The sequence below is a fragment of the Bos grunniens genome, chromosome 6 (assembly GCF_055505025.1).
Source record: "Bos grunniens cultivar Pamir isolate PY7600 chromosome 6, Bosgru_T2T1.0, whole genome shotgun sequence".
In the NCBI taxonomy this organism is placed as follows: domain Eukaryota; kingdom Metazoa; phylum Chordata; class Mammalia; order Artiodactyla; family Bovidae; genus Bos; species Bos grunniens.
This window is the reverse complement of record NC_141170.1, coordinates 12,338,059-12,360,346: the sequence shown is the minus strand read 5'-3', so window position 1 is coordinate 12,360,346 and position 22,288 is coordinate 12,338,059. Positions and strand designations below refer to the sequence as shown.

General features: G+C 56.3%; 1 protein-coding gene across 2 annotated transcripts in view; it reads right to left on the bottom strand.

Annotated features, from left to right (window-relative positions):
* The window catches only part of WDR1 (WD repeat domain 1), a 42,921-nt gene extending 22,892 nt beyond the window's left edge, over positions 1-20,029 (bottom strand). For both annotated transcript variants that reach the window (XM_086407497.1, XM_086407498.1), the window contains exons 1-4: positions 19,794-20,029; positions 19,177-19,298; positions 7,644-7,734; positions 1,116-1,263 (exon numbers count right to left, since the gene is read on the bottom strand). In XM_086407497.1, the coding sequence (XP_086263623.1) occupies positions 1,116-1,263; positions 7,644-7,734; positions 19,177-19,298; positions 19,794-19,809 (377 nt within the window). In that variant the 5' untranslated portion in view covers positions 19,810-20,029. The remainder of the gene's footprint in view (positions 1-1,115; positions 1,264-7,643; positions 7,735-19,176; positions 19,299-19,793) is intronic.
* Between the last annotated feature and the right edge of the window lie 2,259 nt (positions 20,030-22,288).

The following is a 22,288-nucleotide window of genomic DNA, read 5'->3' as shown; positions in this document are numbered from 1 at the left end:
CGCTCATGATCACGCATCACACATGCTCCCCGAAAGAACCAACACACCAGCACCCTGGCTTCATCTGAAATGCTGGAGAGCTAGTGGGAGCGGCCCCGAGGGCCCTCGGGAAGGGACCAGGTGACCGTGTCTTACAGCACAGACTCAAGGAGCCCCCCACGTGAAGACGCCTCAGAAGCACCAGCCAGGCCAATGGCTCAGGCCTGGTTCACCAGTCTCACGGCCGTTTTAATGAGGGGGTGGGGGAAGTGATGGGGGGTGGTGGTTGGTGGTGGGGACCAGGAAACATACCAGGCCCCGGCCCCTGCTCGAAATGAGACGCCGCCATGCAGTCAGCGGGCAGTCGGCAGTCTATGAAAATGTGCTGTTTGCACTGCGAGCTATGACTCAGTGAAGAAGGAATTAAGAACAACAGGGATGACGTAAGAGATAATGGAAGGATGAATACCTATCAAGATACCCGTTAAAAGAAAGCCTGAGTAAGGGAAATGGAGACAAGTTCAAAGTGCTGGACAGTAGCAGCGGGGCTGAGGACAGAACCCTGCCTGCACCTGGAGCCAGACACCTAGAGCAAGGTCCTGACCCTGCTGGTCAGCGGCCCTGTGAGGGCAAGCAGCCGCCCAGGGCCACCTGCCCAGTGTCCCTCCTCCCTAGTAAAGCCATGTGGGGTGTGCCCACCTGGCGATCACATCCAGCCTCCCCCCTCGGCAGGTGTGGCGGTGGGGAAGCTTCAGGGAGGAACCCCAGTAAACACTCTAAGGAGCCCCATGGTTTGAGCTCTGTCTCCCTGTATCTAGAACGTGTGCAGGATAGCACGGGTTTCAGGAGGCGAAGGGCCGAGGATGCCGGGTCAAAGGAGGTGCCTGGGCCCAGAGACAAACCCGGGGGTGGGGGTGGGGGGTGCTCCCTGTGGTGACACGTGGTTTTTGGACGTGCACTGCTAAAGCCAGCCCTGCATCAAAGGCCCGGCACCCACAGGACTCATCACACACCCCGCCACCCCCAGTCCGAGCCGTACGGATGTCACCGCAGCCCTCCCACCGGGGTGCCCAGGAGAGAAAGCCAAGCAAGGGACACAGACGGGGAGAGGGGGACGGGGCAGAGGCCAGACTCACTTCTCCCTTCCTTCCCCGACCACGGCGATCCTCTTACTGTCTTCTGTCCAAGCAATGTCCTTGATCTTCCCAGCGAAGGGCTGGTACTCATACTTCAGCAGGTGCTCCTTCTGCGTGGTGTCCCAGATCCTCAGCTTCCCAGACACGTCTGCGGGCACAACAGGGTGGTGAGGGCCACGCTCACCTCGGGGCCAAGGGCTGAGTGGGCTCTGGGCATGCCATGTGATGCTGCCCACCGTCCCCAGGCTGGTGGGCTGGCCTGGGCGGGGCTGGAAGGAGGCGCGGGCGGGGCTGGAAGGAGGCACGGGCATCCATCAGGTAAGCAGCACTCACACGCCATCACTCAGAACCCGCTGCCTCCGTGAGGACCAGCACAGGATCTCCGTGTTTCCCCGGGGATCATGGGCCCTGCACAGGCTGTCAGGAAGCCCAGGGACGCACGGTGGCACCCCCTGAACCCCGGAAGCAGTCTGATTTATGACTGTATTCCTTTCCTTGAAGGGGGTCTAACTGGCACACAGGCTTGGGGCAACTACCTTTAACATTTAGGAGCTAAGGATCCTCATTTGCAAAACAGGAAAATTCTAGTGACACTGTCTCTCGGGTGTGGGTGCTGCACTGAACAGTGGAAACGAGAGGTGCCCCTGTGCCCTGCAGGCTCTGCTCGTAGAGCCAGGCACCCCGCCAGCACCGGTGGCTGAGAGCCTCCTGGGAGACACACAGGTCGGCGCTGGGAGGGATGACACTCCAGGCAGAACCTGACGCCAAGCTGGTTTCTCACGGCAGCACTTGTGGCTGATCAGTGATAAAGCATCACCCCCTCCCTGCCCGTCACCACCCTGACACCCAGCTCCCAGCACCAACCCTGACACACCCCTTCCCAAAGGAGCAGGAAAGGTGGAGTGTTTTACAGGAACTCTCAAGGCTAGGAGCTCAGCCCCACGTGGGTCGGGGGTGGGGGGTGGGGGTGGGGTGGCAAGGGAAGTCCCATCCCCCAGCAGTTCTGTTCACCCTGCTTCCAGGATCCCTGGCTGCTTCACTGAATGTGAGGTCCAGGGGGACAGCTCCTGTCTCCTGTTTGGGTCCACTCGAGGGTAAGTGTCTGCTGCAGACGCGACCCCTGCCCCTTGTAGCTCTGTGGGTCTAAAACGCCCCCTACGACTACACCCGAGGGGGGACAACCAGCCACCAGAGGGCTGTTGTGCCAACAAAGCGAGTCGACACGTGCAAGTCTCAGACCAGCCCCCAGTCCGCTGCAGTCTAGACGAGTTAGTCTTTAATGGGTCAGCGGATTGCCTAAGGCTCTGCAGAGGCCACTGGGGACCCCGCCTCTGAGGGCGCACACCCGGGGCTCCTGTCTGGACGTGGGACAGCTGGGAGGGGACACAGGCCTCCCTGTGAATGGCACAGATGAGGGGACCGTGGTCTCTGGACTGGTCCAGCCGGACGGCCTGGCACGCTGCCCGAGGCGAGCTCAGAAGCTGACTCGAGTAAGTTAGGCCCCTTGGCTGAACGAACGGGCCAGCAGGGAAAGGCAAGAAAGGGGCAGAGGCCGGAGAAGGGAAAGGTGTACTGCGTGTGCAGGAAGGACCCATGCACCAACGCCCGTGCTCACGTGTACGTGTGCTCACATTCACACACACACCAGGCCGTGTAGTCCCCGCGCTCAGGCCAGCCCAGGGCACTACACGGAGTCATGGAGAACACAGCAGCGTCTGCAGCACATGGCAGAAACAGCCCCACCCCCGGCCCCCAAGACAGCAGAACCGCTCTCCCCCTCCCCAGGCTCAGAGGGGGTCTGCCTGCCCTGCCCTCAGCTCACTCTCCCCTTAACAGGCCTGGCATCACAGTTCTTCTCCACCACCTGCCCCCCGACCGCGACCTGGACCATCAGCCTCCTCTGATGGGCCCTGCTGGTACATTTAATTCTTTTCAGGAGCGCTTGTGCTGGAAACAGATGGACGGCTTAGAGAACAGGCGTGGCCCCATCGGCTGAGGGCAGCCCTAACCGGGTACCCCTGGGGACCAGGCCCCTGCACTAGGCCACGGGGTACAGCACAGACTAGGCACCTGCTTGCACACACACACACGCGTCCACGTGCTGCACTCACAGGGCCACAGAGCAGAGGCCACAGTGCACGGGGCAGACAGGGCCAGGGGGAAGGGCTCCCTTCCTCCACAAGGCCTCCTTCCACCATCCGGAGAGGGTCTCTCCCCAGACAATAAGCTGCTTCCAAAAAAGAAACAGGATCTGTTCATGGTGAGCCTGTGCCCCCCACTTTGGTGTGGGGCTCACACCAGCATCACTGCAGTGTCAGGGGTGGAGACCCCTATGCAGCCCCAGCAGCCTGGGAAGATCCCCTAGAAAGGTAAATCAGGCCCTGGAATGGCTCTACCCTGAGGACCACCAGCCAGGAGAGAGGGTCCCCAAAGGCATACACTGCTGTCTGGTTTAGGGGCTGGGGGCCTGGGCTCCTCACCCAGGCCTTCCGGAAAGTTCGATCCTTTACCTGAATGTGGACCAGCCAAACTTACGGGGATCTACAGACTCACAGATCTGAGGCTGGAGCCCTGTCTGGGAGTGACCGCAGGATTCCCGAGGTGTTGGGACCCCCAACCCCACCCTGGACATACCAGGTGCTGGGTAACCCACTTTAGCCAGAGAGCACGGCACCTCTCCAGCTCCATACTCTACACACAACACTATCTTTAGCCCAGAGCTCTAATCTCCGTGCAGTAAATGTTTCCTGGTCTTTGCTCCATTCAAAGGACCAGCTTGCTAGAAACATAAAACACACCGCCCACGGCCTGCGGGCTCACAGCCCCACCCCGCTCACTTCCCCATCAAACCCGGGAGCCTGCAAGGGAGGGAAAACGTGAGATGGAGCCTGTACTTCTGCGGACTGTCCTTTGCAACGGTCTCTGCACCAGCAGGCGAGGACCGTGCTTCCTGCTGGTTCAGTGACCTGCCCGGGGACCGCAGGGCAGGCCTGGCTCGTGAGTGATTCAGCAGCTGGGCCGTGGCTCCCAGCACCAGGCCGCTGAGCTGCGCCAACCATACTCCTCTCCCGAGAAGACACATTTTAAAAGGCACCAGGGCCAAATCCCGGGCTTTTAATGAAGAGGCATTGTGCTGGCAAGCAAAGCAGGGCCGGCGGGGGTGGGGGGGGTTGGGAATCACAGGGCTAGAGTAAATCATAGGATATAAATTAGAGCAAGTTTTACAGATGGAATCAAGAGTAGGTCTAAACATAAAAATCATTAAGGGCCCACTTCGTGCCAGCTCCTGGCTGAGCCCCACACACACAACCCTGGACAGCTGGCATCAGCCGTCAGGGAGCACGCCTCTCACCCCGGAGTTTCAGGGACAGACACCCGGTCCCCTATGGTGCCCACCAGGGCACCCCGGGCATCGCACACGCATTGCTGCCCGGGGTCCTCCCCAAACCAACCTGGCAGGAACAAAAGCTCCGGTTTACAGACAAGGCACTTAAATTAAGGCCCAGGAAGGTGAGTTATTTTAAGGAAGGCTTGCATAGGTAGGAGGACTTCCCTGGCGGCTCAGTGGTAAAGGAGACTCGGGTTCGTTCCCTGGGTTGGGAAGATCCCCTGGAGAAGGAAATGCCAACCCACTCCAGTACTCTTGCCTGGGAAATCCAAATCCCATGGACAGAGAAGCCTGGCGGGCTACAGTCCATGGGGCTGCAGAGATAGACACGACAGAGCAACTAGACAACGACAACACAGCTATGAAGGGGCAACCGGTATGTACACCGTACGCCGGTATGTACGATCCCTGCCCTTCTCCGCTGGCCATTCATCTGTTCAGCAATTTGCTCATTTCCATCCCTCTCCGGGGGGGATCTGACAAGGCCCACATCAGCTCATCACCCTTCCTGGGGCCTGAGACCTGGCTGGATGCAGGTAAGGCTGCCCGTCAACACCTGCTGAGTGTACAAACCGATGAATGGATGGGAGACGCGGGGGCAGCCAGTCTACCTTGTGTGCCCTCCTTCTCAGCTGTAGACCAGACAGCGTCGGGGTGAACAGAGCCTCCTTCACCACGGGCATCTCATGTCCCTCCTCTCGCCCAGCCTCCCACCGAGCCACACAGAAGTCCAGCTGGAGGGAGCCAAGACCTCAACCGCCAAACAGAACGAGTGCCTGCCTGAGGCCAGAGTTGTGCTCGGTACAGGGAAAGGGGCAGCAGAGAAAGGCTACGTGAGGCAAAGCTACAAGTCAGAAACACACACACACACAGAAACACACACACACTCACAAACACAGAAACACACACACACTCACAAACACACACACACTCACAAACACAGAAACACACACACACAGAAACACACACTCACAAACACAGAAACACACACACACAGAAACACACACTCACACGAGGCAAAGCTACAAGTCAGAAACACACACACACAGAAACACACACACACTCACAAACACAGAAACACACACACACAGAAACACGCACTCACACGCAGAAACACACACACACAGAAACACACACACACACGAGGCAAAGCTACAAGTCAGAAACACACACACACACAGAAACACACACACACTCACAAACACAGAAACACACACACACAGAAACACACACACTCACAAACACAGAAACACACACACACAGAAACACACACTCACAAACACAGAAACACACACACACAGAAACACACACTCACACGAGGCAAAGCTACAAGTCAGAAACACACACACACAGAAACACACACACACTCACAAACACAGAAACACACACACACAGAAACACGCACTCACACGCAGAAACACACACACACACGAGGCAAAGCTACAAGTCAGAAACACACACACACACAGAAACACACACACACTCACAAACACAGAAACACACACACACAGAAACACACACACACACGCAGAAACACACACACACACACACACACTCACACACAGAAACACACACACACAGACACACAGAAACACACACACACACGAGGCAAAGCTACAAGTCAGAAACACACACACACACTCACACAAACACACACACACACGAGGCAAAGCTACAAGTCAGAAACACACACACAGAAACACATACACACTCACAAACACAGAAACACACACACACAGAAACACACACACACGAGGCAAAGCTACAAGTCAGAAACACACACACACACAGAAACACACACACACTCACAAACACAGAAACACACACACACAGAAACACACACACACACGAGGCAAAGCTACAAGTCAGAAACACACACACATACTCACACACAGAAATACACACACACACGAGGCAAAGCTACAAGTCAGAAACACACACACACACAGAAACACACACACACTCACAAACACAGAAACACACACACACAGAAACACGCACTCACACGCAGAAACACACACACACAGAAACACACACACACACTCACACACAGAAACACACACACACAGACACACAGAAACACACACACACACGAGGCAAAGCTACAAGTCAGAAACACACACACACACACAGAAACACACACACACTCACAAACACAGAAACACACACACACAGAAACACACACACACACGAGGCAAAGCTACAAGTCAGAAACACACACACACTCACAAACACAGAAACACACACACACAGAAACACACACACACACGAGGCAAAGCTACAAGTCAGAAACACACACACAGAAACACACACACACTCACAAACACAGAAACACACACACAGAAACACGCACTCACACGCAGAAACACACACACACACACTCACACACAGAAACACACACACACACACAGAAACACACACACACGAGGCAAAGCTACAAGTCAGAAACACACACACACACTCACACACAGAAACACACACACACACGAGGCAAAGCTACAAGTCAGAAACACACACACACACAGAAACACACACACACTCACAAACACAGAAACACACACACACAGAAACACACACACACGAGGCAAAGCTACAAGTCAGAAACACACACACACACACAAACACACACACACTCACACACACAGAAACACACACACAAACACACACACACACGAGGCAAAGCTACAAGTCAGAAACACACACACACACAGAAACACACACACACACTCACAAACACACACACACTCACAAACACAGAAACACACACACACGAGGCAAAGCTACAAGTCAGAAACACACACACAGTCACACACACTCACTCACACACACACACACACTCTCAATGGGCTTTGATACATCACAACACAGCTGCCCTAATGGCTCGTGAGCATCCCGCTGACCTCCGAGTTGGAACCAGCTGGAACACTGCCAGCTGCACTTCTGGAAAGGGAGTTCTCGGTGGCTTACACTTCCCATGTCAGCCCACCTACCATCTCCATCCTCCTGGACCTTCCTCCCTCACCCACCTCCCCAACCTTCCCAAGCCAGGCACCCAAGACTTGGGGCGGGGTGGGGAGGGCGGGGGAGGGGTGGGCCACACCACATGCAGCCAGAAGCCACATGTGCGGATGGACAGGTACCTCCGGAGGCGATGTAGAAGCCGCTGGGTGCGTACTTGGCCACCACCACCTGGTGGGCGTGCTCCGTGTAGATGTCCGCAATGGCCGGATTCTGCAGGGAGGAGACCAGAATGAACACAGGCAACCCAGAAGTGGGCAAACTTGCTTTCCACTCTCTGGATTAACAGAGGTGGGTGGGAAAATGACCCACAGACATACACAAATACAGACGTCAAAACCTCCGTAAGGAAAATCCCAGAAGTACACTTACCTGCCTGGGTGACAAGAATTCTAGGCAATTTAACTCTTTTATGAGATGCGAGGTGATTTGCTTTCTTTCGGTACTTGCTGAACAAGTATGTATTTTCGAAATACACATGGGACATCAAAGTTTCCTTAGGAAAAAAAAATCTACGACTCTTAATTTTCTCCCACTTGTAAGGGGCTGCCGCCTTCCCTGAGTCTAGCTCCCCAGAGCGGGTCTCCCCTGTTCCAAACCAGCTCTCCCCAGGCTGCCAGGTGGGGTCTGACCCAAACCGGAGCCTCTGGCCTGGAGGAGCAGGAACACAGAGGTGGGCAGGCACCTGTGTGCACCTCTGTGTGACCCCTCCTTGGTCAAATCCCTCGATTTGGGAAACTCCCTTTCGTGGCTCAAATCCAAGGCTGGCTGGACTCTGCAGTGAGAACTGGGCCAGTGTCGGAGACCAGGAGCAGCTCTCCGGACTCCATCATCAGGCTTAAACGTACAATTTATCAAAGTCGATCACGGCACTCCCCGACACACACGGCCCAGGGGCCTCAGCAAACCTAAGGCCCTGAGCTCAGATGCTCTGTCATCAGAGCCCAGCGTCCTCCCAGGAGGGCAGAGAGAGCCAGGCATCTAATCCCCGACACCCGCCGACACGCACTGCAGAGCCAAGAGCCTTGTGAAAGGAGCAGCTACAGGCTGTGAACACATCGGGTCCCAGGGAGGCTGCTGCGGGTGCATCTGACCTGCCCCCCAACCGCTCCCACCTCTTCTAACCACCTCATAGTCTCCCCCTCCCCATCTCCTTAACGCCCCTCAACAAGGCCAGAGGCCCGGACTCTTCTCAGCTTCCTAGCCACAGGATCGCCCGCCCTCTCACCCGACAAGAGTCCGGAGAAGCGTCCTGCTAAGTCCCAGCTCCGGCAACCGCCCTCCTACCATTCCTACAAGCCCCCCGGTCTCCGTAAATGCTGTGCCCTCGCCAGCAACACCTCTCCCTGCCTGCTAACACCCACTTATCAGGCCTGAAGAGCCAACTGCGTGAAGCCTGCTGTGACAGCCCCTCTCTCTCCTATGCCTGAGAATCATTTAACCCGACACACACCACGGTCCCTGGCCCCCTTATCCCTCTCCTCCAACTCCTCTTTGAGCTGCTCCATGTGCATTTATCTCCTTTAGCCATCACAGCCGTTAGCAAATGACAGATGCTCAATTATTTTTTTTTGGCGGGGGGTAAAAGTTTACACAGTCCTTTTACCCCTAGGACTTGGTGTCACATGATAGAGTAGGTACTTAACATATGTGGTTCATACGTTAATCCGATGCAGAATAAACATATGCAAAAAGTGAAATCAGAGAGACTTCAACCATCTGAAGATATTCTGAATGGCAAATTAACCCGTGCAAAGGTGCTCGATGTCATTAGCCTTTTGGGAAACGCAAATCAGAACTACAGTGAGAAACCACCCTATACCCAGGAGAGTCAAGAGAATTAAGACTGAAGTGACCAAATGTTGGCAAGGATGGGTGGGGTACAGTCTGGAATGTTTATATACTGCTGGGGAGAATGTAAAACAATACAGCTGGAAGAGTTGAGCTGGTTATTTATAAAGTTAAACACAACATTTATGCAAAAACCCCAAGAGAAAGAAAAGTGTGTGCTCACAAAAAGATACACATGAAAGTTCACGACAGCCCCTAAGTGGGAACCAACCAACCGGAAAGTCCACCCCCAGGTGCCTGGAGAAGCAAAGGGCTGTCCGCCCAAGGGACCACTACTCGGCAACAAAAGGCTACAAACTGCGGAGGCCCCTCAACCACGGGAGGAGCCTCGAAAGCCTCATGCTGAGTGACAAAGCCGACGCAAAGGAGAACGAGCGGCAGGAGTCTGTTCTGATCAAAGTCCAGGAAAGGCCAGCCCACAGGCCACAGAAAGCCAGTCGCTGATGGAGCTTCCAGGGCCTGGGGGGTGGGGGGCAGGGTGGAGAGGCCCGTGGAGAGGCCCAGGGCGGTGACTGGACAGCTGGTGGCGGGGGTGATGGGATGATATTTAATTTGTCAAAACTCTAGTTGTGCTTTTGAAACGGAAGGATTTTATTGTCCTTAGATTACCCTGCAATAAAACGATGACGTGTAGGATCCAGTAAACGTCAGTCAGAACCCAACCTGTTCCTGCCCAGGTTAGTCCTCTGGACTGGAACGTTCTAACGAGGACAACTTCCCTCATAGAGAAGCTGGCGAAAGCGGTCTGTGGCCGGGTGGCTTCAAGGCCCGTGTTCCGAGGCTGACCGAGGGCTCTCAGCCCTGCATGTGGGCACAACAGGTGGGAGACCACCCCCCCAGGGGGACTCATGCCCACAGTGATGCCCAGCCTGGCCTTACCCTTAAAGGGGAGCGGGGAGGGGGTGGCGTGGGGAGAAGTGGAAGGTGAGTTAAACAGCGGCCCTGGGAGGCAGTCCTGCCCCTACAGATACTTCCCCTAAAGCGGCTGGGGCGAGTGAAACCTCGGGTCAGCCCGAGCGAGCTCTCCCAGCGCCCCCGTCCACATTCCCGACACAACTGGGGGCGAGCTCTCCAGGCTGAACACAACAAACAGAACACTCCGAGTCAGCAGCAGAACCCCGCCCTCAGCTCCCCGGCCAAAGGGGACACCTCCCTGGCCCCAGAGGCCAGGCTCATGGCAAACCCAGCCCTGCGGGGCTGGGGCGCCCCTCCCCTGGGACTTCCTTCCTGCCCTCCTCCCCCCACCACCCCATCAGGGGACAGGGGCTTCAGGCAGAAACCAGAAGGAAGCCTTGGCATTTGAGGCCCGTGGGTGCCTAGCGGATGTGGGCTGAGCCTGCGAAAACCTCCTGTCATCTTGCTGGGTACCCAGGTGCATCCCAGCCCTGCCCCCAACCTTCCATCTTTGGTGCGTCCCTTCGCAGCCTTCCACCTCTGACCCCAGGCCTGTCCCAGCCCTGGCCCTGACCTGCTGTTCAACCCTGCCCTGCCCTGTGATCCTAGGCTTGTCCCAAGTCCATCCAACTCATCTTCCCACCCTGGCCAGATTCCAGTTTTTCCTGCCCCTCCTGGGACCAGGACAATACCGTGACAACATCTGAACTGACCCCTCTGCCTTTCACCAACCCACCAGGCTCTGTGTCCGGACTCTGATCACACATTCAGAGGCCCCTGGACCGCTCCCACCTCCCACCTGTGCGTGGAGGCCCCGCCCCAGCCCAGCAAATGAAGCATTCTCCCCCCATACCTTTCCACACATGGAAGGGAGAATCCCTAAAGCACCCCCCGCCCCCAAAGGAGCCTTCACATTCCTGTGTCCTCTGAGGCCAGAGGTCACCGCGGCACTTTACAGGTAAGGTTAAGGGGTGGCCCCAGCCACAGGGCATGCAGTTTTGCCACGGCGCGCCTGGAATCCTATGGACGTGTCGCCACATCAGTGAAGCCGTGGGACACAGCCCTGCTCCTCTGGAGCTGCTGATGGCCCGTGGCGGCCTCCTCCAAACTCCAGGCAAAGTGACCTTTGGGAGGATTAAGTTTCCAGAGCGCTGGCTTTCTAGACACACCCAGTTCCTAAAAGCAGGCCCTAGAAACCGGACCTGCGTGGCGAATGTGACCTGCGGGGCCCTCTGCTCACGGTGGCCCCAACTCAATGACCGCCAAGCAGCTCCACAAACCTCTCTGCTTCCAGACCTGAAGAACTGAACCCAAAGGCTCAGTCCAGGGTTCAGCCAGCCCGCCCTGCTCAACCTTGAAGCCTCCTTCTCTCACCCAGAGGAAGCAGCCCTAAGCCACAGTCCAAAGTCCATTTCCCATTCTGCCCTCGCCCTCCTCCAGGGCTGCAGGCTGGAATACCTTCCCTACTTCCTAGATGACCTTCTCCGAATTACCTTCTAATGCTCGGGCAAAGGCTCCCAGCCTCCTCCAGGAAGCCTTCCCTGATGCTCCAAGGTAGAAATGATCTCTCCCAGCCCAGAAAGCCTATACACTACCTTCCCTATCCTCCCACCCTTATTATTTGCTACCTTGGACACATGTCATTTTTACACCTGCAAAGCTCACCAAGTGGACCCCCCCAGAGGGCAGAGCCCAGGTCTGATTCACCACTGCAACTTCTGACCACCGCCCCCCCACCCGCCAAAAAGACTGGGGCATGCCAGTCCCCAGCAGCCATTTTTGAAAACACAACCATCGTATGCTGATGACTACTCTCAGACAGCCCGGGTGACCCTTCAGTTGATTCTCTTTGAAACCTCACAGTACCTATGGGTAACCTTAGGACTCATTTTACAGGCAAAGAAGTGGGGCAGAGAGACTTGGAGGGATGTGCCCAAGTAAGTGGGGGGACTGGGACCTGAACTCAGCTGAGCGGCCTTGCTCCCCTTGGTTCTACTCCATTACCTACGTCTGGAGTCACTGTCAGCCTGACTCCTAACTCAGGGAACAGAGGTTTGCAGCGGTGGTGACAGCTACCCAGCTACCCGCCTGAAAGTGTAGAGCCCGAATGGAGGCGGGCAGGAGTGGCCACGCCCACAATCTTCCTTCTGGCTCCTGCCCAGCCCCCACCCTGAAGCAAACCAAGCCCTAGAATAGGGGCCCCAGGGGCGGGGGTGCCCACGTGAGAGTGGGCATACCATTCCCTGCTGGGCCCAGCATGACACCCCCTCCCTTCCTGTCCCCCTTTCCCTCTGCCTGCCCAGGGCCTTAGGAGGAGTCAGGAGGGCAGGCTTTGGGGGCCAGGGTCAGCCCCCAGTGTAACCAGGGACAGGGCTGCCGCTCTGCTGCAACCGTTTCTTTGCCTCCCTGCCAAGGGCAAGAAACGGTGGCTCAGATGGTAAAGAACCCGCCTGCCAATGCAGGAGACGCGGGTTTGGTCCCAGGGTCGGAAGATCCCCTGGAGAAGGGAATGGCAACCCACTGCAGTATTCTTGCCTGGAGAATCCCATGGAGAGAGGAGCCTGGTGGGCTACAGTCCATGGGGTCACAGAGTCAGACATGACTGAGCAAGCACACGACAACAAAGGGTAAGACAGACACCCAAAGGCCCCAGTGAGTCCGCAACAGTGCTGAGGACACGAGCTCAGCTTCTTCCAACCTCCATGCGCCTGCACTCCCTGTCCAGACTCCCCTCATCTCTGCTGTCTCAACCCCCCTTCCTGGAAAACTCTTACCCACCCTCCAAAACCCAACTCAAAAGTGCCCTTGCTCCAGAAACCTTCCCTGAGGCTCTGTGACACAGCTGGCCCTTTCCTCTTGTTCCCAAAACGCTGAGGACACGCTTCTTTAAAGCGCTAACCTGGTGAGTTAGAATGTTACCTACTGGGGTTCTTTGCTCGCCCCTGCTGACATTTTGGGCTGGGGAACTCTTTGTTGCAAGACAGTCCTGTGCATTGTGGGATGTTTGGCAACCCCTGGCCTCTGCCCACTAGATACCAGTAGCACAAAAATGTCTTCAGATATTGCCAAATACCCCTCAACAGTGTGGGGTGGGGGCAAAACTGCCTCTCAACTGAGAGCCACTGATTTAACCTTGGGCACCATGGCTACGGGCCAGGCTTGGCAAGAGAGGGAACGTGTGTGGGAAACGTCAGGGCTGAGGACTGGATGCAGCAGCTGACGATGCCTTCATCTTCGAGCAGCTTCCTAATTGGCCTCCCTCCTGCCTCACGTGGATTTCCCAGGTGGTGAAGTGGTAAAGAATCTGCCTGCCAATGCAGGAGACGCGGGAGACGTGGGTTCAATCCTTGGGTGGGGAAGATCCCACGAGAAAGCAGAATGGCAACCTGCTCCAGTATTCTTGCCTGGAAAATTCCACGCACAGGGGAGCCTAGGGGGCTACAGTCAGTGGGGTCACAAAGAGTGGGACGCACCGAGCATGCACACACCTGCTTCATACCTTAGCTGCAGAACAGTCTCTCCACTGACTTGACTACATGGTTCATCTGTTGAACCTTTTCGTGGTTCTGGTGGCCTCGGGGCAGGGCCAGGCTGTGGTGGGGCGGCCTGACTCCCAGCACCCTCTCCTGCCTGCCTGTAACTCCCCCCACCCCAGGGCTCCTGCCACAAGGGTCCACACCTGTGCAGGACTCTCTCGCCAACCCCGCTCCACCTGACTGGTCCCTTCCCAGGGCCCCAGCTGCTCAAGGTCCCCTGGGATGACACCTCCTGGCATGTTTCTTCCTCTCGGCATCAGTCCTGAGTGTCGGTTTCCCTGGAGACTGAGCTCTGTGAGGACAGGCCTTTGCCGGGGAGTGTCCAGAGCCAGGCCTGGGCTCCGCTACACAGCAGGTGCTTATATACACCTATAACAGGATCAAGTCAGGCTCAAGCACAGGAAGTGGAGGGGGCAAGGAGGGTGGGAGAGAAGTGGAAGTGACCCCCTGAGCCAGCTGCCACTCAGGGTGTGGGGGGTTCATATAGTCAAGACGACTGGCAATGGGTGGACACTGACATCAGAGCCCAAGCACCTGAAGATCATTAGCCCAGAAGCCAGTGGAACACGTCCCCACCCTTCGGGCTCCCCAACAGCTCTGGAGCCTTCTCTGAGCCCAGCATCCTTGCTCATTAAAAAGCCAGACCACAGGACCCCAGCGCTCTCCTGGCCTGACCCCATGTCTGTGCTGCCTGCTGGCCTTCTGTCCAGGTGGCGATCAAACATGCCACCTCCTTTTGTCATCAGGCGGCCCGTTTCAGTCCCACCCGAGGCAGTGAGCTCCACACAGGCAGGGGCACTGTCTCTGCGCTGCCCATAGAACATGCAGTCGTCCTGGGCAGGGGGCAGGTACTCGAGGCACGCGTCATGGGACAGAAGGGACGAGGTCGGTCCTCCTCTGGCCATCTGTCCCTTCGTGTACACACCCCACCCCCACCTGAAGGGGACGCCCTAGGTGGTCCATCTGCACGCTGACCGGCAGGTCACCCCGTGGAAAACTCAGCGCTCAAGTTCAACATCCCCTAAGTTGGCCTCCAGGGCTTTCCAGGTGGCCCAAGTGGTAAAGAACCCACCTGTCGATGCAGGAGGCATGCAGATGCAGGTTCGATCCCTGGGTCGGGAAGATCCCCTGGCAGAGGGCATGGAACCCACTCCATGGGTCACAACGGAGTTGGACACAACTAAGCACGTGGCACACACGCCAGCTGGGCCCTGCCCTGCTGACAAGGAGCCCATAGAGCCCGTGCTTGGAAGCACAGAAACACCAGACTGCTCCAAACACTACACCCCCTGGAATTTAACTTCATATAAATCATTTTCCCCCACATATGTGCGTGTGTGTATATATACAGTGGGAAGATCCCCTGGAGAAGGAAATGGCAACCCGCTCCAGTATCCTTGCCTGGAGAATCTTCATAGACAGAGGAGCCTGGCGGGCCACAGTCCATGGGGTCACAGAGTCAGACGCGACTGAGCAACTACTACACACACATATAGTACATTCTAGCTCTGGAATGTAGGGGCTGCAGAGCTTTAAAAGCAGGCCCCAAACCTGCCTGTGTAGCAGCCCTGCTGGCTACTACTGGCAGCGTGCACTCACTTGCCAGAGCCAGTTTACAGGGAAGTGATCCCAGGCGGTTTAGAAGGTGATGAGGCTCCTTCACAGCCACTGGGCGGGGGCTGGGGGGGGGGGGGGCGGCGGGCGGGGAACCTTTTAACTACACTGCAGGCGGCGGGCAACAGGGCCTCGAAGTACGAGTTTATTAGGCTCCCTCCTTCTGGAATCTTCCTTTCTGGATGGCCATCTCACTGCCTGCTTTTAACCCTGCAGAGAATTTCTTCTCCTCTCCTAGGTGTGGCAATCAAATGTGTTGAGAGAAAAACAGATGAGAAACGCTCTCTGCCGCCAGCTTGAGAAGCGCCGTGATGCTGGGTTCACAAAGCAACTTTGAAGGCAGCAAAGTGCGTGACAGCTGTGGCTCCAAGTGGAAGGCTAGCAAGGGCCTGATGCCTGCTTGGCGGGAATAAAGGTGGTATCTGCCACTCAGTCGTGTCCAACTCTCTGTAGCTCTCAGGGCTTCTTTGTCCATGGAGTTCTCCTGGCAAGAATACCGAAGTGGGTTGCCATTTCCTTTTCCAGGGGATCTTCCCGACCCAGGGATCGAACCTGCATCTCCTGCACGGCAGGCAGATTCTTTACCGTCTGAGCCACCAGGGGAGCCTTTCTTACTTCCATACAGTAAAACCTCTGTGGCTGCATCTCGGCCACACCGCCCGCCTTTCAATCAAGAAGAGACTTACTGAGCACCGGACTACGTGCCAGGCACTGTGCTAGGCCGGGACACGGCAGGTGGGAGTGGCTACTCGCCGTCTGGCTCCCGGAAGGCCAGGATGGGAGGGCCACTTAGGAGGCCAAGCTGCCACAGCAAATGGGCAGCGAGTCATGCTGCTATTTGAGGCAAGAATGCGCAGACAAGGGACACAGCAAGGCCCAAGTCTGGAGACCCACACGCAGCAAGCTCCAGGGAGGGGTGTGGAATCCGGGGGCCTGGAGCCCCAGCAGGGGGAAGGTGGCAGTAAGGAGAGGTCGGGGATGCAAGGCTGGATGACGGGGCACCATTGGTCTCGGATGGGAGAGCGAAGGAACAGCTCGACCCCATATTTTAATAACCGTTCCAGCAGCAGTGCTGAGGGCGGGCTGGAGGAGGGCCAGGGAGAAAGGCCAGTTTGGCCTTTGGTTTCTGCAGTCCAGGCGAGATAGCACGATGAGGGTGGAAGCAGTGAAAAATCCGTCAGATTCGGAAGTCTCTGAATGCAGAGGCAATAGGACTCACTGGAGAACTAAATACGGTGTGGAAAGGGGAAGTCCAAGGCTGGGGCCAGAACCGCTGGCGGAGTGGCGGTCGCCATTCTGGGGATGAATGTGTGGGAAACCCAACTATGGGCGGGCGTGTTCAGTATAAGCCGCCCATCAGATGTTCTGTTGGACGTTCCCCGATCTGGTCCCCTCCTCCCTTTCGTGTCTCTTCTGGACTCTGAGCCTGTATTCCAACCAGAAAACACTCTCTATTTCAATATTCATGAGAGTAGTGTCTTTTTTTTCCCCAGGAATACTCCGCCCTAACAAAAATTGTTCCCACCTTGACTTGAGCAGCAATGGTCTGCTCCCATTAAACAAAAGCCTAAATGCCTGATGGGGCTTCCCGAACAGGGTGGGAAGAACACATTTGCACCCCGGTGCTGTCCTGGCCCTGAAGACACTCACAAACATGGGACAGGTAAGCAGACGCGCCCGCCAAAGAGTACGGTAAACTCGAGGCGGTACGGCTAAGGACGAAAAGCTCAGAAGAGGGACTTCCCTGGTGGTCTAGTGATTGGGAATCCATCTTGCAATGTGGGGGATGCGGGTTTGATCCCTGGTTGGGGAGCTGGGATTCCCACCAGCCACGGGGCAACTAAGCCCTCATGTTGCAACGACTAAGCCAGGTGCCTCAACTAGAGAAACCCGTGTGCTGCAACTAAGACCTGTCGCAGCCAAAAATAAATAAATATTATTTAAAAAAAAAAAAGCTCAGAAGAATAAGCAAGCAGAAAACCGAATAGGTTCCCTAAGTTAGGGAATGCCTCTGCAAAGAGGGTGCTTGTCCGTGACTGTAAACAGCGTCTCCATTGGAAGTGGCTCCAGTTACTGGCTGCCTTCATCTCGCTGAGCTGGACCCCAGTTCTGAGCAGTGGGTCCCCTGGGCGGGTGGAGCAGGGAGGTGGGGAAGATGCGGTTTAAAGGAGAAGCTGCAGGTTAAGAACCTTTCATGGCACCAGACACACAGTAGGTCTTCATGGGCAGGCTCCCATCTGGAAGTGAGTATAGCCTGCAGGGACGTGTGCGTGCCTTGTCAGGGGCAAACCCAAGCATTCATTCTGCTGCCCTTGTATCCCTGAGAATGCCTTTACTCATTTTATTTGACAAACTACAGTATCTATCTACTCAGGACCTATCAATATCTATCTACTTGAGCGGACCATTGCTGCTCAAGTCATCTAAACTTTTCTTTTCTCAATATCTCAGAAGCTCTCTGGAGACCTCCGGATCTTTATGATCTAAGTTCTTGGCCATGTTTTCCCCAGTTCTGAGTGAGTTGGGATCAGCTTTCGAGGAATCTGTGTCTAGCAGAGGAGCTGTTCGCACCTTCAAAGCACGTTCACACCCACCCACCCCTTCAAGTGAGGGGCCAAGCCATCCTGGGCAGGGCAGAAACTGCCAAATGGAGCTCTGTCTCCCAGCAGACTGTTTTGGGGGTGGGGGGGGGAGAGGGGTGCGGAGGCAGAGCCAGCAGCATCTCAGAACTCAAACAGACCAAGGAAACCAAGACCACAGAGCTCCTGCACTGCTTCAGCCAGCTCTGAGGTTCAGAAGCAAGGCTGTCTCCAAAGGGACAGTTCCAGTGCCCCAGGGGTAACCACCCACATACCCTGAATTAAAGCTGACACCCCTTGAGGGGGCATTGCCAATCAAAGCCATCCACCTACAGACTGTGTACAAGCCCCACCCAGAAAGCTCAGGAGAACCCTCCCCACCCCCAGACACTAGGGAATGGTCATGTAGATACCTCTGGCTTCCACCCCCCACCCCCTACTCAGTCCAGGCAGGCAGAAAAGATTTCAGTGTGTAATCTCAGCAGTGGGGAGCCTGACAAGTACACCGGGTCATTTCGATAATTACAGAGAAGTAACGGAATTTTTCGAGGATTTCCCAAGGAATGGGCTCTAGAAGCCTTCTCAGCCTGGGTACAGGAGGCCTGTGCATGATTCATGGGGATAAACTGGTTCCTTATTTTGCAGTGGGGCTCAGACCCCGCGAAAGGGAAGACCAGGCCGGAAGGGTAGAGACCTGGGTGTGAGCCCGCTCCTGCCACACTGGGGGACCCTGGGTGTGCCATGAGTATGGGTGTCCGCTCGGCATGCAGGGTCTCCCTCAGGGGGGCCCAGGCCAGCAGGGCAAGCCGGGGAGCCCCAAGTCATTTCCATTTTACAGATGAGTAAACCGGGGCTCAGAGAGGCCGAGTCACCAAGCACCCCAAGGGTCAAGGGCCAATCTCTCAAACCCAGAAGCCCTTCAACTGAAGGGAACTAAATCTGAGCCTCGGCTTCCCCCACGGAGAAAGAGAATTGGGTCTGGATAAATCTGTAACTGTCTCCCTGGGTTTCTGAGGTGTGGTCCCCGAGTCTGAGGGGGGCGTGGCGTCCTCGCCCCAGGCCGCTGGGCAGGAGGGGAGAGGGTGCAAGGGGAAGGATTCACCCCAAAGCTGGGCGGGTGGTCAGGGAAAGAACCGGCATCCGGGCGGCGGCCGGTGGAGCGGGGGAGGCGAGGTACTCACGTCTATGTTCCTTAGGATGACGCACTTGCCGTTGGTGTAAAGAAAATTGTTGCCCTTGGGGTCGCCGCCGACAATTTTGGAGACACCCCTCTCCACCTGGGGGAGGCTGGCGAACACCTTCTCTGCAGAGACACAAACGCAGCCAGGCACCTGAGGGCCAGCCCCGCGCCGGGCTGAGGGCGGAGGGGAGGGAAAAGGGGAGAGAAAAAAGGAGAAGGCGGGGGGGGGGGGGGGGCGCCCTGGACCGGTCTCTGCCGGTCACCTGTTGCCTCCAACCCGGAGGGGCGGCCACCACTTTGAAGGAGCGCAGGGGACGGGTGCGACTTCCTGGTCCGCGCGCTCCCTTAACCAGGCCCTGCAGGGAGATGCGGAGGCTTCTGTGGGGCCCCGACCGCATCGCCAACTTTGGGGCGCTCTCCTCGCCTTCCCTCGCCGGCCAGCCCGGCGCCCCCGGGAGGGCGGCGGGGCGCTCACCAGCCGGCTCCCGCACCCCTCCCCTGCGCCCCGCGGACCTCGCCGGACCGCCCGCACCCGGCCGATGGCCGAGGGGACCAGGCAGACGGGCAGGGCGGGCGCCCACCCCTGGGGCGGGGGGCGCACCGGGCCGCGGCACTTACTGATCTCGTACGGCATCCTTGCCCACTTGTTACCGCGCCGCGCTCGCCAGAGAGCCTGCAGGGGCCGCGCGCGCCGCGAATCAGACCTGGCCGAGGCCGAGCCCGGGGACAGGGGCCGAAAGACGGCGCCGGGCGTGCAGGGCGCGGAGAGGGGCGGAGGGGGCGGTCCGAGGCCGGGTCTCAGAGGCCGGCTCGCGCCCTGCCCTGCGCGCAGCCGCTGCGGACGCGCCGAACCCGGAAGCGCGGCCCCGCGTGCGCGGCTCGCCCCCCAGCTTTGACCATATATAGTCAAGCGCTCGGCTCGGCGGCTGCGGCTCAGGCGAGCCTGCGCGGACCTGGCCGCCGCCGCGCCCCTCCCCCTCCTGGTTCGGGCCCCTCCCCGCTCCCTGCACGGCCCCGCCCAATGAGCCCCGCCTCCGGAAGTGACGTAGAACCGCGACCGCATGAAAAGGCGGCGTGGCGAGCGCGGCTCATCAGAATGTGCCTGGGAGCCGGCGGGAGAACGTTGGGTGGCTCGGGTAGTGGTGGGGAAGGGTGGGCTAAGGAAGTTGATTTTTTTTTTTTTTTTGCTGAAGTTTTGCGGGCGGTGAAATCACCGGAGCTCCAGGATAAGGCTTGTGTTTGCGTGGCGGGCGTTTACCGAGCTGCCAGCTTTTCAGCCCAGTGGGCGTCCTGCTTGGGTTTTGCAAACACAGAAGAGTTCTTTTTCTTGCTTTCTCCTTCAAAGCATGTTTAACTGGTAGTCGCCCTTCCTCGCAAAAAGTAGCTGTAGGAGGAGTTTTAGGGATGTGCTTTGCAGGGCCCGAGCTCTCTCAAAAACTTTTTAGGAAACTAGGAACCCAAGAGCAGAAGGGGGAGGGATGTAGGTTCTAAAAAAAAAAAAAAAAATAGTGCTTATTTCCTAATGAAAGCAGAAGGGGGAACTTCCACTTGTAAGGCTGAAGCAGCGCCTCGTTGCTAGGGGAAAAGCAAGTTCGGTACTGCCTCGGGGTTTGCGTGAACGAGGGTAGAGGAGGGTTAAACGTAAACTCAGAAACCTCAGGGTGATCCTTGACTTTCGGGAAAAATTTTTTATGCTTAACCTTTACTCATTTGAAGCTTTAAAATTTTTCAACATAGAAAAATAGAAAAAACATAATAAAGATCTTGGCGTCAGACATAGGAATCGATGTACTGATTATAAGGAATTGCTCGCGGTGGAAGCTTCCAGAGCGAGGTGGTCAGTGTGTCTTCCTCGGCCAGGCCTGTGCGACCTCCTGGGGGCCATGCTATCCTTGCCTCTGGCTCTCTTGGGAAATCTTCCGGAGTTGCAGGGGACGTTGTACCTGGGTTGGCTCTATTTTTGAATTGCATCCAGGTCCATTCCTTGTGTCTTTACTGAATAGTCCTGCAGAGCCTTGAAGGCGCACCTGTGTGAACACAGGTGTGTCCTATCTGGTCTCTAGGTATCTGCTCCTACCCTGCCCCACCTTCACCTCTGCTCTTCAGGCTGCAGCCTGTTTTAAAACTGAAAATGAAATCTGTTCCTTACTCTCAAACCTGTAGGTGCTCGATCTCAAAAGTTCAAGCTATAAGTCATAAAAATGGCCTACTGAGCCCTATGTGCTAGGTCTCAGGTTTCCATGAGACTATCTTACTCTCCACTTTCAGCTCTGCTCCCTCTTGTTTGTTTTCTGCAGCACCTCAGCTTCCTGGGTATTCCACGAATGCCCCAGCCTTGCTCTTGCCTCCAGGGCTTCTGTAACCTCTGTTGGCTACCTGGGATTACTCAAAAGTACTTAAATGCATGTTCTTTATTCAGGGAAAACCCCCTACCCTGACCACCTGACTGAATTGAAACCTTCCATCCTCGACAAATACCTTCTTGATATCCCTGTTATCTGGAGTGTGTCCCTGGCACAGGGTACTCAAATGGCTGACCCCAGACCCCATGTGCAGTCCTCAATTGAGAAAGAGTATCTGTGAAGGTAGTCTTGTGAACTGAACCACCCTAGAGATGTTGCCAGAACAAAGGGAAAAGGAGTGGTCTACAGGTGAGGGCTGTAATCATCTGAGAATTGGGACTGGGATTAAGATCAGGTGTGCTAACTTTTCACCCCTCAGGCATCTGTGTAACGGAAGGACTGACTCTAAAACTAAAGCATTAACCTTAGGCCCTTTGAAAGCAGATAACCCTTATGCATGGGGGTAAAACCTTCTTAGACTCTGATAAATGAGACCATACAGCAAACTTAAAGCTAAGTTCCAACCCCTGCAGGAAGCTAGACTCTATAGCTTAGGAGGAAGTTAGGTTGGTATGGGGACTTGAGTTTGGCTGGCGGTTAGGGATGCTGGCCTTTGCTATAAAAATCAGGTCACAGAAAACATGACTTGTCAGGGAGTTTCAGGGGTTGGAAGGAAGAGGGACAAGGGGTGCTGTTTCCCTGGGGTGATCCTAGCTTGGTTTATCTCAGCTGTAAGGGATCAGCCATCCTTGAGTTGGTATCAGCTGTGAC